A 16,977-nucleotide genomic window follows, 5' to 3' on the forward strand; every position below is an offset into this window, starting at 1 on the left:
CTCTCTCTCTCTCTCTCTCTCTCTCTCTCTCAATTCTCCCTCATTACCATTTGGCTGTTTTGCAGGATGAACCGCAACAATCCCAAAGGGCTGGTGAACATTGTAAATTACGACTGACTGATTCCCTCCATGCCACTTGTTGGCTTGAGCAACCTGTTGAGTAATGCGGTCAGTCCAGTACACGGAATCTTCAAAGAGAGTTAGGGCATAGGGATGCCGCAGAATCTGTGAAGCAAAAGAGAGCAATGAGATCTCGCCTAGAAACAAAACCCAAGGTAAACAAAGTAGAAAAGGATGTCCAAGGAGATGGTTTCCTTTGGCATTTAATTGTTTAAGAAAAACATAGGGAAGTCATTGTTCAAGAGACAGACAAAAAAATATACTGCTTGACCTACCTCCCACCATACCACTCAAAATCCTTTCACATACATGTGTCATTTAGTCTTCATTTTTATTGTGGTAATCACACCGGGCATCCTCTTTACAAATGAAAACAAAACTAAAGTGTAAAAAGGAAAGTGACTTATCTGGATCCCTTACTCCCAAGTCCTAGCTGCCACCCTGTTATCAGCACTCTTTATCCAGTGCTATTTCCAGTCTTGTTCTGCCATTCACAGATGCACATAAATCTGACACAGCTTATATACATATTTCCTGAAGTTGGGGAGCCCCTCGCCAGGGTCTCTTCAAGTCACAGAACTGTAAACAATGACAATCTTAAATAGAAGTCAATAACAGTTCTTTTGGTAAAGTACATATTTTCTGTATGGTCTCATAACTTGTGAAAATAAACTGAACAGAATTTCCTGAATAGAAATACAAAACACATCACAGGCTATCATTTAACTGAGAAGGTAAATGTAATTATTAATTTTTGTTTAACACTTATTAAAGGCACAGAAATAACAGGTGAACATCTACAGATCAACTAAATCACATGAGCAATTGATCCTTCCTGGGCATGACACAATCTCACATGAACTAGAATTGAAAAAACATGTTTGATGTTAGTGATAAAAAATGGTTTGGCCCTTATTCCTGTTGATATTTCCTGGATTGGCCATGAAATGTCTATGACACAAAAATGAAATTCTTGGTTTTGTTACTCTATCTGATTCCTGCTAAGCCACTATTATGATTTTAGTTTAGTTTTCCTCACTACCAACTTACCAAATCACTGGCTATCACCTGCCTCCGATGGTGTCCATCATAATCGCAAAAGTCTAAGTAATCCAAATAGGCATCCACAAAGTAAAGCAGTCTGTTGGGGTAGTCAATAGTCAAGCCATTGGGCCATAAAACCTTGTCCTGGACAATGACAGTGCGGAAACTGCCATCCATGCTGGCTCGCTCAATACGAGGATGATGGCCCCAGTCAGACCAGAACATCAGATGGTAACTGTAAAAAGAAACTAATTACCAATTGCTGGGGACATATTTCAACATGGAAAATAACTGTCACCTTAAGTAATAGAACATCATGTTTATGCTCTGCTTAAAAGAAATCATCTCCAGGGCAGCCGGATGGCTCAGCTGGTGGGAGCGCGTGCTCTTAACAACAAGGTTGCTGGTTCGACTCCTGCATAAAATGGTGGGCTGCACACCCTGCAACTAGAATGAAAATGGAGACTGAACTTGGAGCTGAGCTGCGCCCTCCACAACTAAGATTGAAGGACAACAACTTGACTTGGAGCTGTTGGGTCCTGGGGAAAATGTACTGTTCCCCAATAAAGGTAAAAAAAAAAAAAAAAGAAAAAAAAAGAAAGAAATCATCTCCAGTTCAAAATATATGCACAGAGCTTATTATTTCCTCAGAGTAAAGTAAAGCTGTAATCATAATGCAATCAAAAGCCATCTGGGTGTTTTTATAATATTCATAAAACATGCAGTACATTATGACACTGCAATGTCTCAATGCCAATTCATGTTTCTGTACAATCCACAAATATTTGATCTAGAAAAATCCATCTGTCCCTGATTCTCTACGATAAGAGAGGTAAGAGAATCGATTTATTCCTCATCAGAAATTCAGCATAAGATTCAGTGGTGTGTAATAAACACTCTACCATATCTAGAAGTCTGCATCACATTGAACATAATTTGCCCAAATAACCATCCTGCAGGAAAGAATCTAAGTTAGAGGATCTAAGTAAACTCAAGGAAGGAAGCCCTCGGAGGTTTCTAAATGCATGGGAGAATTTATCTTTCTCACCTTTAGAACCAACAGACAAAAATGTTGTTCCTTATATGATGTAAAAAAGGAAGTGCTTGAAACCGAAGCAGGAAAATCTGGCTTTTTTCTTATACAACCATGAGGTATCAAAGTTACAACAAACTGGTCCATCTATGGAATATTACTGAATGTATTCAGTAGAAACTTAATTATATAATTCTACAACAATCATTTCAATAATTGTATGGCCAGGCTAATAAATCAACGTGGTCTCAAAGTGAACAACCACTTGTTCTTGTGTGCTTTATGAAGAAAACTTTCAAATAAAGGAAAGTTAGCAACAACCAGTTCGGATACCTACCATTTCTATAGAGATGTCTAAACAAGGGATCCTTTTAAATTTTATGATATGCATATCAGCCTGTTGTTTTACTGTTGTTTTTCCCTCATTATAATCATGTCAAGGCAACATCATTTAAAAAAGCTAAAGAAAGTCTTACCTAATTCTGGGATCTAATGCAAGTCCCCTTGGCATTGTTACATTGTGACTAATGAGCACAGTCCGATGGCTCCCATCCAGTTTAGAGACTTCAATTGTTTGCAGAACATAGTTCGTCCAGTAAAGATTGCGACCCACCCAATCTACCACCATACTTTCAGTCATGGTGCCACCACTGTCAAGCACCTAAAGACACAAGTGAATAAAGTGTGAATTCTAAAGGGAATAAATGAATGTTAACATGGAAATTATATGAAGATCTGGAATTAGGCATCTAACTTGTCCTAGGACTGTTTGCGAGCATTAGAAAATGTTGTCTTCCCATGTACATAACCACCAAATCAACCATAAGCTTTTGCAGGAAAATTATACAAGATTTTATAGAATCGACACCTCTAAGATAACTCTGAGGTTTGATAAGTGTGTAGTTTCATTTTGATTTCAAAGTGTTCGCAATTAACAGAAAAGCTCTATCCATTCACTAAATTGGCAACCCTATGAAACTTTATAATGTCCAGATGTCAAAAGTAACATCTTTATTAAGTGCCAACAATTACAAAATAAAGTTCTAAGGGTCACAGGAAACATGACCATCAAGGGTCAAGAAATTGAAATTGGGAGATGGGCTGAGAAATATAACTAAATTAAAACTAAGAAAAGCAACTCCATAACTACCCTACATTTTCCTCTGCTCTCATCCACTAGAAAAACTTTGCAAAGGGCACCTCGTAGATTTTGTGAAGTCTCTGCATTGTGTAACCTAGAATTCAGAGTAATAGATCTGCCTTCAGAGGCTACATTCTTATCTAAAACACCCATAGATTAGGAGTTATGAATGCCCGGGTCTTTTGGGTACGATGTGGCCCAGAAGGGAATATGAGCTACCCAGAGTGAGGTAGGGTCTTCTCTCACTGGAGATAATAGCAAAGACCCAAGATAGGGTAATTAGTCAGGCCAAGGTCAGTAGAAATGTACTTACCACTCTTCTGTCTGTTCCATTTTGTAATGCACTCCAGATTTTACCGTCAGTTCTATCAGACCAAAAGACACGACCACTGATTGAATCAAAATCAATGGCTACAATGTGAGAACCATCATCAATAAGTGCATAGATATTGTGGACACTGGAGGTGATATTGTCAGCAATAATTTGGTTCTGACTTGCCACAAGTAACAGAAGATTTTCAGATGCTGTCCAAGATGAAAATACAAAAATGTCAATAATTCTGGGAGAAAACAAAAGTGTCTCAAAGATGTAATACTTTTGGTAAGAGAGGAAGATGTAATTTCAAACTATATGACTGGAAAAAACAAACAAAAATCCCCATAAGAATGATTTTTAATCATTTCATTCCTCACCTAAATAGTTAGCTGATTTTCATGAGTATTTAATAAGCTTTTTCTGCAATATTTTTCTTCCTTGACTTATACACTTCAACGTTTGACTAAATATCAATCTGGAGTGAGCTATACTTGCATTCTTCCTATTACTATAATTACTTTTGTACTTGGCTTATCTTCCTTCTTAGAGTGTAGGCATCTTGATAGCAAGAATCATGTCTTAAATATTTTTGTTTTCCCCAAGGTGTTCAGCTGTGGCAGAGACTTTTAATTATCTCCCAATATCCTCTTTCCTCTTCTTCCTTTTTAGTAATACATCATGCCAAGTTTTAGATTGGCACACAGCCACTCAGCTAGAGACATTTCTCTGCCTCCATTGCAGTGGAGAGTGACCATACGACTAAGTTCTGACCAATAAGATTTGAGTAAAAATGATGTATGAAATTCCAGGCCACATCCTTAAAAGAAAGCTACTTTCTCTCCATTTTCTCTTTTCCTTCCCTACTTTCTGAGAGAGGGCAAAGACTGGGGCAATAGCATTGGATCGCTAGATGGAAGCCACAATGAAGAAACAGACCAGCTTTACCCCCTGGATTGTCTACCATCCAGGCTCCTACTTGAAAAAGAAGGAAATTGTCTGTTTTTTTAAAATTTTTGGGCTCCTTTATTTGGTCACTTTTAAATTACCCAAATTAATATCCTAATACATAGTATAATCACTTTCCCATAGTAGAAACTGTAATTAATATTGGGTGAATTGAATTCATTAAGCATTATATAAAGATGCTTAAATATAGAAATCATTTTTAAATAATATAAAAACTATTTTGATTTATTCTAAATAATATAAAAACCCTTCTCCTTGTATATGTTTTAATGTCTATTTTCTAAAATACACTGAGATCTTTATGCATAATCACTCATTTAATCCTTACAAGAAACTGAGGTCTAAGGAGGTTATATAACCTATCCACGATTCAAGTCCATTTGACTCCTAATCAACACTATCAAATCTCTACATGCAACATTTGATCTTAAGCTCTGGGGTATGTTGTTAACAGGTGGGAGTTCATTCACTTTCAAGTTCAGTCATTACCTGTAACTTTGCAAGTCTTCCCATCAGTGTCTAACATGTATTCTTTATCACACCAGCACCGGAAAGAACCTCTTGTATTGTAACAGTGCTGGCTACAAAAGCCTGGAATATCACATTCATCTATGTCTTCACAGGTCTTAGAATCATTGGCAAGCAGGTATCCCAGTGGACATAGGCACTGAGCCCCAAAGGGACCTTGAACACACTGGTGAGTACAACCAGCATTGAAATTTGAGCAGCTCTCCTGGTCTAGAATAAAGAAAGAGAATCAGAAAGGGGAAAAGTCAGGAATCTTTGCTTCTTTGGGTCACTCTGTTGTAATATTTGTCATACAGTCTCAGGCCATCTTCAGTGTAATACTCAGGTAAGAGCTAAGAGCAGCATTCACTGGGATGAACTCAACAGGCTGTTCAGTGTCTGCTCCGATTTGCCTGAGGATTTATGATCCTTCACATGCATTGGTCCTGGACCACTTTCTTCACTACAACTCTCTATTAAAACTCCATTTAGTGCAATGATGGAAACTTGAGGAAATATTGTTGACATCAAGAAACACAACTGTCATGGACAAGGCATGCAAAGAGACCTAAATTACTTTCCACTTGCTTCCTGCGATTCTTCTACCTACACAGAAATGGACAATAAGACTTTGACATTTAAGAGCAAGGGCTGGAAGTTCTATGAAAGTGACTACAGGGAAGGGGGAAGACAGTTGGAACAGCAGAAGGCACAGATCCACTAACATGCTATTATTCTTTACTTTCAGGGCCAAAACGGCAATGCCAGAAGCCACCCAAAGATAGTTCATATGCCCAGGAATGCAAATGCCCTCTATTTCCATGTGTACTCTAATTTAGTTACAAGAGCCATGATACGAAACATGCACTAGAAGAGGAAGTAAGTCAAAATGATTAGGACATTTTCAGAACAAACACAATGCATATAAAATCATAAGAATTGAAAATACTTTGCAATCATACCTGGCTGGGGTTCATCTGAGAGTGAGCATTGATTAAAGAGGAAAGAAAGAAAGGACAGTAATTAGGATTACATGCCAATCACAGACTTTTAATCACAGCAAACACAAATCCCCGGACCTCATTTGTTTTGTGGCAAGTTCTGATTGAAATTAGAAAATATTAAAGTTAGAAAAACTTAAGAGCACCATTACCAATTTGACAATCTAATGGCCTCATTTAGTCTTATTTTTTTAAACAAAATGGTATAAAAAGAAGTAAAAACACAGAACCAAGTGCAAAAGATTTAATGAGAAATATTATCCAGTGATGATTTATTGGACTCATGATGGTTATCCCTGCACAGATATGAACTCAGAAAGGAACTGAAATCCCTTCCTCTAAAGCTACATGGTGACTATGACAATGGTGATGCACCTCAGGCCACTGGTCAAAATAAATTGAAGTCCAGTAAACTGTGGTCAGGAAACTTACTGCAAAGTGGGGACTCATCTGTCCCATTAGGGCAGTCAGGGACGCCATCACATACTGCACTCAAATTCACACAGATGTTATGGCCAGGGCAACGCCATTGCCAACTGGGACAGATAAAGGCCTGAGTAGGGCAGTCCTTCTCATCACTCATATCCCTGCAGTCATTGTCCCCATCACAGAGCCACTCTCTGTGGATGCAGTTTCCGTTGTCACAAAGGAAATGAGATGAAGGGCAGGTCTTGAGCACACAGCCATTGTGCTCATCAGAACCCTGGATGCAGTCTGGGTGCCCATCACATTCCCAGCTCCCTGGGATGCAGAGACCATCTGCTTGGCACTGAAATTCATCTGGGTGGCACATACCAGGAGGCCTGGTTTCTAAGAGAAAAGCATGGGGAAAATGGGCTTGTGAGTACAATTGAGAATCCCTTTTGTATAATTCCTAGATTCAGAGAAAATGATTTTAGATCAAAGACAGGTTTATAATATCTATGACAAAATTCACATTAAAATCTAAAATGATACATATAAGGTCTTCTCCAACGTTGTTGTAGATAGAAATCTTTATATGTGTCTGATTAGTGGATCTGACAATAAACTGAGAACAGGAAGCAAAACTCGAATAGAATATAAATCCCTGAGTCAAAAGAACATTCTATGGTATTTGTCTTTCTCTGTACACCTGAAACTAATAGTAAAAAATTAAAAAATTAAAAAGAACATTCTATTTCCTGCATTTCTAATGTTCATTCAATTACAGATTAAATAATACAATGTAGCTGTCTCTTCATTAAAGAATCACCAGGGCATATCAATAGAGCTGAAATAGCTATGGTCACTTTGAATTTCATGTGTTTAATATCATACATTTGGATGTTATTGTAATTGTTCCTCAAATGAGCTGTATTAAAAGAAACCAGCACACACTAAGTAAACAAAAGGTGACAGGAAGTCCTTAATTCTTTGCAAACTTTCCACTATTCATCAAGCTATCCTTGAAAGAGAGCCAAAAATTGCATCCCTGTTACATAGGGATAACACCAAACTCCTTCCCAGGGACCCAGTAAGGCAACAGCAAGTCCCTGGCAACCAGAAGTTTAACCACAGACCATCACAGAAGAAGTCTAGGTTTTCAGTGTGAAACAGGAAAACCGGTGATTAAGAACTTCTGGGTGCAGTACACACCTTTAAAGTATGTAAACATTTTATCTAACTTTTCTTTTTATCCACAGCTTTAAGCACTTCTTTTCTGATTGGGGAGGAGAATTGATAGAAACCTACTTTTTATGGTCCAAAATATCTTTATTCAAACACATGACCCCCTCACTGACAATTTTTTTACAAGTCTAAAATCCATTTAACACAAGAAGAGGGCAATAATAACTCCTGGCCATTATTGGTTTCCAGCCTGTGGAGATTATAGGTCTAGCAGATTTCTTCTATTCCGCAAAGTCCTCCTTAAATCCTCTGACTAGAAGTAATTTCTTTTTTCTGAGCCTCACAGGTTTTTTTGGTTTTTTTTAGTTTCAGGTGTACAAAACAATGTAATAGTTAGACATTTCACCCCTTACAAAGTGATAACCCCCTCCTCCAATATATTGCCCCTCTGACAGTCTATATATCTATTACAATTCGATTGACTCTATTCCCTATGCTGTACTCCTTACCCGTGACCATATATATAAAATTATACTTGACCGTAGGATTTTATATGTATCATTTCTAAGGCCCTTGTAACTGTCCACCTTGCTTTGTCTCTTACTTTCTATAATTTCTTTTACTAGACTCTAAGGACAAAGGTCATTTATATCTTAGCAGATATTCAACCAATAACAGCTGAAGAAATGCCAGAATCAATATCTAATACTGCTCCATACCATACCATGCCATGATCTGACCTCCCTATTAAATTGAAAAGAAACCATTAAAATACCATAAAATGTATGCTGTCTCAAAAATTTGAAATACATTAATTTGGGATGCCCCAGTGAGAACAAAAATATCTAAGAAATATTTAAACTACTTAAGAAACTATTTGAAAGTGCCCATTTATACAACCACATGATTCACAAATTATAAAACATTATTTGGTAATGCCTCATCAACTTTGTTATATATTCAATACAGCATTTCTTTGATAATGCTTTGTAATTCTGGCTGTCTTCCCTCCAGAACATTTTGAGATAGAGAAAAATTGGTAGTAATATCAATGTTGGTAAAATAAAATTACTCCTTCACCTGAAACATGCTAGTTATATGGTACTTACGACAGTCTTTCTCATCAGAGTGGTCATTGCAGTCAAAAACACCATCACAATGATATGTGTTGCTAATACACTTATCCTCACTGGCACATTTGAATTGAGAAGAAGTGCAATTAATTACTAAGAATGAAAGAGAAAAGCATTAGAAATGGGCTCAAGGAGAAAAATGACTAAACACTGAGATTTTTCTAAACATCAGGAATAAAAATAAAGCAATCCACTTACCACAGCCATTCTCATCAGATCCATCAACACAGTCCTTGTCCCCATCACAGACATAAAATATGTCAATACACCGATGGTCAGTGCAGTGAAACTGACTAGGTAGGCATGTTGCTGTAAAGTCTAATGTCATCCAAAAACAAAACCAAACAACAGTTTATTTCTTGTTCAATGTGTGCCACAGTCAAACTCAAAAATGCTAAGGAGATCGTATCTCAATTGTACATGTGTTCAAAATTCCTTCAAATCAGCCACATTGCCAAAGTCAGCCCAGCAAGCGCACTCAAAGTTAGGACAGCTTTTAGAAACAGAAAGAAAGAGATGATGGGCTTGGGGTGACCAAGATGATGGGCTCAGTTGGATGGAGTGTGGTGCTGATAGCACCAAGGTTGCCAGCTCAATCCCCGCATGGGCCACTGTGAGCTGCGCCCTTCTTGGGAAAGTCAACTATGCCATTGTAGCATGAAAGCAATGTGTAGCCAATGCCCATGGCTGTTCCCCAATAAATTTTTTAAAAAAAAGAAATTCTGTTTTTAAAAAAAAGATGATGGGCAAAGTCAGAAACTGTAATTACACCTTAAAAAAGAGGCCACACTTAGAAAGTGAGCATGATGGGGTTGGACTGGACTACACCTCATAAATACTAGAAAACCCATAACTACACCAAAGCTAAGCAATGGAGCCTGACTAAACAGCATGGTGGGCATGACCCATAGTAGCAATAGTGTATAGATAGATCAGGGTAACTGGATTTCATCCAAACTTTAGAACATTTCTAAAACCAGGGTCCTACTTTGTTGAAGAGACACAGCCTTAGAATTATGCTGGCTGCCCCATTCACAACATGCAGTTGCATTAAGTATACGCATAGAATTTGAATGCTGAATGTAGATGAACTTAGAGCTCATCTACACCAGAAGGAAAGTGACTTGCCTAGTCACGTAACCAAGACTAGAACTTAGTTCAGGGAACTCTGCAGACATAAAAACAACCTACGGGAAATCAGAACTGGCGAGGTGAAAAGCAGGTGGGTAAGATTAATGGAAATGGAAATGTTCTGTGCCTCTTTATTCTATTGTCTTTTTTTCCTGTATCAAACGAAAAGAAAAACCAGTAGCCAAGTGTCTGGATATGTTTAAATGATTTAGAAAAAAAAATTATTTTAAATATCTGAATAGTTAGTTGAGGAGTTTCTTTCTTCCAGCTTCTATTTGGATGTTAGACTTCAGAGTCAGTCCTTGTTTCACTTCCATAGAACTCAATACGTATTTAGGACTCTATGCTTCCCATGTCTTTGCTCTTAAAGCCAATTTGATATGAGGATTGACAGGTAGAAGTGGCTCAGAGACAGTGAAAATTGTGTGAGCCTTAGAGGAAAGTGTGCAAGGCCTACTGATTGCTCAAATCCATTTACTCAGCAGACCAACCAACAGAAATCAGTTCAAAACTTACTGCAGTTCTTTTCGTCAGATCCATCCCCACAGTCATTATCTGTGTCGCAGAGCCAGTTCCTTGAGATGCACAGGTTATTATCACAGGTAAAGAAAGAAGCAGGGCAGGAAGTGGGTGTGTGGGTGGGGCAGTTCTGCTCATCACTGCCATCCACACAATCACTGTGCTTGTCACAGCGCCAGTGGGCAGGGATGCACTCTCCTCCATGGACACAGGTGAATGCTGAAGGTGCGCAGGAATTGTCTACAACAGAAACAAATGGGTCAGGAAGACATGTAAATGAGTTCTTACCCTATAAAGGCCAAATTCTCCTTTTTCAATAGGAGCATTATATAAAATACGAAGAAACGTGCAAGTCATTCAAACCATCATTATCATCAACCTTGTCTGGCATGTATTTAGCAATTATCATACACCAGGCGCTTGTCTACGTGCTTTATAATTTTTCTCTCTCTCTTAATCCTCACAACAATACTGTGAGGTACATGTAATTAGCCGCATTTTACAGATGAGAAATCTGAGGCTTTGAGAGGTTGAGGCATCTGTCCAGGACTCAATCTCTAGTTGGTGTGAATCTAAGGCCTATCCTTGACTGTTAAGCTATACTTCCTCCAATAACAATTTCAAATTCAGTCTACAGGAACCTGGATAATGTGTCATTTGAAAAATGCAAATTAACAAAATGTTTGGGTAAAAATTTGTACTCTTAGAAAGAGGGAGATAATACACAAAAGGAAAAAATTTAGAAATTTCAGAAAAATGTTCAAGTGGGCACTTGTATTTTCAAATCTGTCATTCTTCACTTTCTCCAAAAAGACAGATTATTATTACTATTAATCTCACCTTGATAGAGATTTCTGAAATTTTAACTGTTCTCTATCTTTATTTTTTAATGGAATAATTTTACCTTCTGCAATAGCATTTATTATGCTCCAAAATTTATAGACTGGGTCACCACCAAAAATAGAATATAAAGGTGAAGGTCACCATTTCACCCCTAATTCATTTCCCACCAAAGGGCAAAAGGAGAGGAACACAATCCATGAGATTTCAAAAGGTATTCTTGCAAGTACTTATTCTGTGATACTATCCTCTCAGACACTAACGATTATATCCAGTTTATTCTGATTTGATTTTTTGAGGAGCTTGACAAGATGTAATGACTCTGCATTGGTCCCAACAGCCAATGTCAAAAAGAAATTTTATTGCAGATAAGTCCAAATCAATGCTAGAAATCATTTGTAATATTATCTATGAATGATATTTCTTGTCTAGCTTCCTAAAAGCATTTGGAGTACATGCTGAAAAACTGAAATTTTAAAAGATGCTTTTCCCCATAGAGATAACCCAAGCTTCTTCTCCCCACCCCCTCTCTGTCCATCCCAGGAAGTAACTCCAGTGTATAAGCTACTTACTAAATGTGCCACACAGATGCTCATCACTGTTATCATGACAGTCATCAATCCCATCACAGCGGTAGTAACTGGGGACGCATCTGCCGTTGTTACAGGGGAAGGACAAGGAGCCACACTGCTCCAAAGGCGGTTCATGGGACGGGTCTTCCAGGCACGTTAAGTGATTGGAAGTCAGTCTCATTCCATAGGGGCAGCCACACACCCGCTGGAAATTTGGCACTGGGAAGCAGAAGTGGCTACAGTCGCCATTCGGATGGGTGGGTCGATTGCAGTAGTTAGAACCTGAAAAAGCAATGCCCTGAAATAGTGAGTTAAGCGTATTTCCATTAGGTTGCTCACATGGGTGGTTTGTGCAGGAAAATTAATGAGAAAGAACACTTTTCATACCCAATACTAAAAAGTAGCTTCATCTCAGAAATCAACATGCCAAATATAACATTCCATATAAATGTCACAGAGAAGTGATAAAATGCGTTTTTTTTCCAGCAACACTTTTAGAGTTAGCAGAGTTGAACAAAGATTTTTTTTTTAAGTCTTACACTATTAAACTATCTGGGTAACAAGAATATAAAACTATCAGGAACTATATTAAATAATAAGTACTTAAAGAAAAAAGAAGCCACCATATCAAATAAATCCATCCATATAGAAGAGCCCAGCAATCTCACTCACCAGTCTGAATACTGTCATCATATGATTTCACATGCATTATATTACTGATGCCACTTCGGATAACTGTCATGTCTCCACCATCCGTTTTCCTGACTCGAACAATAGCACCCAGTCTCCAGTCAGTAAAAAATACATAGTCTAAGAAGAAACATGAGTGATTAGTATGTTTATCACAGCTCACTTATAAACCACTTGAAAAAATGCTATAGTTTTGTAATGCTTCTTGCAAACGTGAAATGTTTCTCACATTAATATCTGAAATATGCTTCTGTAATCAATTTCCATAACTTGTTACTCTCTAGAAATGACTCTTAAAGAGCCTATCTATTTAATAAAACTAGGGTTCATGTTAAGGCAAGCAGGTATAGAGAACTGTGATGGCACTTAATAGCAATTAGGTTTAGACTTCTATGGGTAAAATTAAAAAGCCTCAGGATTCTTCTGCAGAGCATTAAATGGAGCCTCAAAAGACTGAGTTTTTAATCCCAGCTAAAGTACTAACCTGATGAGTGCTCTGAGGCAAATACTTAACTGTGTGGGGGGGCTCTTTTTTCTTGGAAAATTAAGGAAATAGACTAAATAATCTCTAAGCTTCCTTCCAGGTCAAACATTCCATATACCATATGTTAATGAGAATATTTTTTTAAAATTTTTTCACTCAATTTTAGTGAGAAGCTATTGAGAAGAAAAAGTACAGATCCAGTCCAAAAGAAAACTTAAGTATATGTTTAGGGGTCAAAAAAATTATCCACAAAAGTGTGCCTATACCTATAACCACATTAATGTTACATGAAGCTCAGTATAGTAAGATAGAGGTAATGTAAGATTCTAAACATCAAAAATTTAATCATGTCCACTTTACCCTAGCAACTGAAGCAGGGAAATAAATGCATACGTTTCAACAGTATCTAAAAAAAAAGAGCTGAATCAAAGGGGATTTACTCTTTAACAAGAGCTTAACTAACTAAAAATTCTAACTAACCAGAAAATGACTAAGATGTCACAAATATTATCATTAGACCAGTTTTCCATAGGTATGTTCTAATCAAGGACTAATCAGTCATTGGACTCACTAAATATTATCTAGATTGATTGGCAATCTCCATCCCATCACTCATGAAGATACCTTATACTTAAATAGAAAGGAGCTCAATAAACTTTTTAGTCCTGTGTGGTGTGACAGTAAAGCAAATCTAGCCTTTGTTAAAAAAAATGGCATAATTTCTGTGGTGTTGCACAATAAAAGAGATTTCCATTAAAAAAATTCACAATGAAAGACAATGTTGGAAGAAATTATTATTATTATTATTATTGTTATTGTTGTTGTTGTTATTATTTTAGGAATGTTGTATTGTTCCACTGAGTGTGCACTCAAATTTTTTCATACTGGTAAAACCAAAAGGCACTGAAACTGCCTTTTTATTCAATCCCAAAACATCCAGCAAATAGCAGAGAAAATTTAACATTCTTATAAAGTTCCTACGTGACAGCAAATAGCACGTGTCTGATATCATTAGTGAAAAGGGAGTGAATACATGGAGGAGGGGGGGAGCCTGAGTATAATTGACTCATCAAAGCATTTCTTAAATATTTTTAAATATCACTCGCTCCTCCACAGATAAACAGACAGCAGGATGGAATATGTAATATATTTACTAACTATTCATTCCACACTATATGTGTGTGAAAAAGTCTTTATAGTCGGTGTTTAGTTTTTTTTTAAAAGCACTGTACTAATTAATCAGAGTAGGACATTTCAACCAGGGACAGAACTAGCATATGGGTAGGGCCATTGGTGGATCACAAAATGGCACCCTCTTTAACTGGACTAATTATGGTTTGTCAGGCAGAATCCAAGTAGATTTTAGTCTTTCCTCACCATCTTGGTCTGGCACTTGAAGCCATACAACCGTTCACAGAAACCCTGTTTTCAAGACTAAAAAAACCACCTATTTCATGGTGCCAAGCTACATTCTTATTTCCAGCAACTAAACTCACAACAGCATGTCTGCGCTCAAGAGGAAAGATGAGAGAAGGAAAATTGATACATTGGTGTGATCATTGTTGCTGTACTTTCCCAGAATTCCCTGCTCCCAGCAATTTTTACTAGTAACATTAAATTATTTGGAAACGTTGATTGAAAAAAAAACAAAAAACTGTTTTACTATTCTTCATAAGCCATATCTTAACATTGCTGTTTAACAAAGACGTTGTCAGGTACCCAAAGCTTCAAAGTTATAGAAGACTACAAAGCTTCAGTTATAGAGTGAGTATACAGTTGATGAATATGTGATCATAGTTTTTCCACAAGAATCCTAAAGAGGCTATTGCAAACATCAGAGAACAATGAAATGATACAATAGTTACTACAAACAGCTCTTGCTGTTTATTCTTAAAAGTAATAAAGGCAATGGGGCTGGCTGAGTGGTGCATTGGTTAAGAGTTGACTTGGGAGCGTGAGCTCTGAGCAGCAGGGCCGCTGGTTCGGATCCCACATGGGTCAGTGACACTGTACCCTCTATAGCTAAGATGGTGAACAATAGCTCGATCTGGAGCTGGGCTGCCATGAGTCGCCGGCAATGGCATAGGCTGCAGTGGGGCTGCAGTGGGCTGCTGTAAGCTACCGTGAGTGGCCGGCAGCCAGAGTGAGCTGTCTTGAGCCACCATGAGCGGCCGTCCAATGGCCAGTGACCAACTGCCTCAACCGGGAAAAGCGCAATGATCATAATACCAACATGGGACAGTGAAGCAACATCCTCCACAACTAGGCTGAAGAACAAAGGGACAGCAACTTGTCTGTTCCCCTTCCCCGATTCCCCAATGCTGTTCCCTCCCCCAATTCACCAATAAAATCTTTAAAAAAAAAAAGTGATGAAGGCAGTGTTTTACTACTTCTTCGTGTAATATTAATATTTATATAACAGAGTACTTGGTATGTTAAATTATATAATACATGAAATCTAGATAGAGCTATACCCATAAGTTGTCAATATTATTATCTAACAGTGTCTAAAACAAAAACTACACTCTAAAAGTGAAATGTTCAGTCAACAAACCAAATATTTTGTCTATACATAATAGCACCATTTTAATTTTTGTATTCTAAAATGAGATTTACCAGAATTGTGAAATTGCCAAATGAGGATAAGTCTACTGTTACAATTTGCAAAGTATAAAAACAACACAAATGTTTATTGCTTCAAAATATACCTTGAAAGACGGTAAGTCCAAATGGATGTGTCATCTGCTGTATATGGCCCAGGACTCTTCTATCTAAACCATCAAAGGTGCTGTGCTCAATTTTATCAAATAAGGCATCTACCCAGTACAATCGTAAAGCACTAAAACAATAAAGTAATTAGTTATTTGTTATCCAGAAACTAGCAAACCACCCTTTACAATGAGAGCATTCAAAAACAGAATGTTCAGTTGACACATTTATTAAAGTTTTTAAAACTTAAATTATACTCATTAAAAATGTAATAGTTTTATGCCCCCTTCCCCCAGAAACATACAACTATTTTCATGAAGTGATTTTCAATTAAATGCCTTAAAAAACTTGAAATGTTATCTTCGAGTTAGGAATTTGATTTTTCTCCTTGTGAAATCAATAAGAAAAATATTGGTATTAAATCTATGTTTAAAAGGCTAAATACATCTCTTCCTTTTTCTCTCCTATAAACTACAGCATTTCATGGCTGTAAGTTTATTTACCCTGTTACCCTTTTCCTATATTCCTAAATAGATCATCAAGTTTTTGAGAACTATATCTTATAATTCAAAAATTCTACCAAAGTGAATACAGACAAATATACATTTGTTAATTGACACCAAAGATTTCTGAGCCTCAAGATGCCCCCTTTAACAATTAAACATGGCCTCCACTTGATCAAATCCCTATCTTACTTCTAATAAGACTTGGGTCTTGACTTTTCCATATTGATCTTCCACAGCATCTTATCATTCTGCTTCCTCTATCATTCTAAATATTCGTGAATGCATTAGTTTTCATTCCAGCAAAAGCTGGCTAACTGTGTTAGTGTTTTTTATGTTCTTATATTATTCTACATCCTTCTCTCATCACCAATGAATGATGTAAAAATACCTAAAAGCACATAGTACCAATGTTGTGACTCCATCATATTTCCACATATTGCCTCATTTGTGTTCCTCAGTAAGTGAAAACTCAGTATTTTGGGATGATTTCTACTTACCTCCAATCAATGGCCAACCCATTGGGCCATCCAAGGGTAGTATTTACTATAGGTAAAAGGTTAGATCCATCAGCCCATGCTCTCATAATTTTAGCAGGACGGAACCAATCGGTGAAGAATATATACCTAGAAAAAGAGGTAATAAATCAAAGATGTTAACACTGGGCAAATTATATGA

At 37.2% G+C, this 16,977-nt stretch overlaps 1 protein-coding gene across 1 annotated transcript in view; it reads right to left on the bottom strand.

Annotated features, from left to right (window-relative positions):
- LRP2 (LDL receptor related protein 2) overlaps window positions 1-16,977 on the bottom strand; it is a 242,363-nt gene that overhangs the window by 111,956 nt on the left and 113,430 nt on the right. The window contains exons 16-28 of the mRNA XM_019633298.1: window positions 16,800-16,925; window positions 15,796-15,926; window positions 12,586-12,723; window positions 11,914-12,195; window positions 10,499-10,741; window positions 9,050-9,169; window positions 8,828-8,944; window positions 6,561-6,938; window positions 5,110-5,358; window positions 3,652-3,863; window positions 2,674-2,858; window positions 1,171-1,399; window positions 48-225 (exon numbers count right to left, since the gene is read on the bottom strand). Of these exons, the coding sequence (XP_019488843.1) occupies window positions 48-225; window positions 1,171-1,399; window positions 2,674-2,858; window positions 3,652-3,863; window positions 5,110-5,358; window positions 6,561-6,938; window positions 8,828-8,944; window positions 9,050-9,169; window positions 10,499-10,741; window positions 11,914-12,195; window positions 12,586-12,723; window positions 15,796-15,926; window positions 16,800-16,925 (2,588 nt within the window). The remainder of the gene's footprint in view (window positions 1-47; window positions 226-1,170; window positions 1,400-2,673; window positions 2,859-3,651; window positions 3,864-5,109; window positions 5,359-6,560; window positions 6,939-8,827; window positions 8,945-9,049; window positions 9,170-10,498; window positions 10,742-11,913; window positions 12,196-12,585; window positions 12,724-15,795; window positions 15,927-16,799; window positions 16,926-16,977) is intronic.

Source organism: Hipposideros armiger, unplaced genomic scaffold (genome assembly GCF_001890085.2).
Source record: "Hipposideros armiger isolate ML-2016 unplaced genomic scaffold, ASM189008v1 scaffold_1283, whole genome shotgun sequence".
Lineage (NCBI taxonomy): Eukaryota > Metazoa > Chordata > Mammalia > Chiroptera > Hipposideridae > Hipposideros > Hipposideros armiger.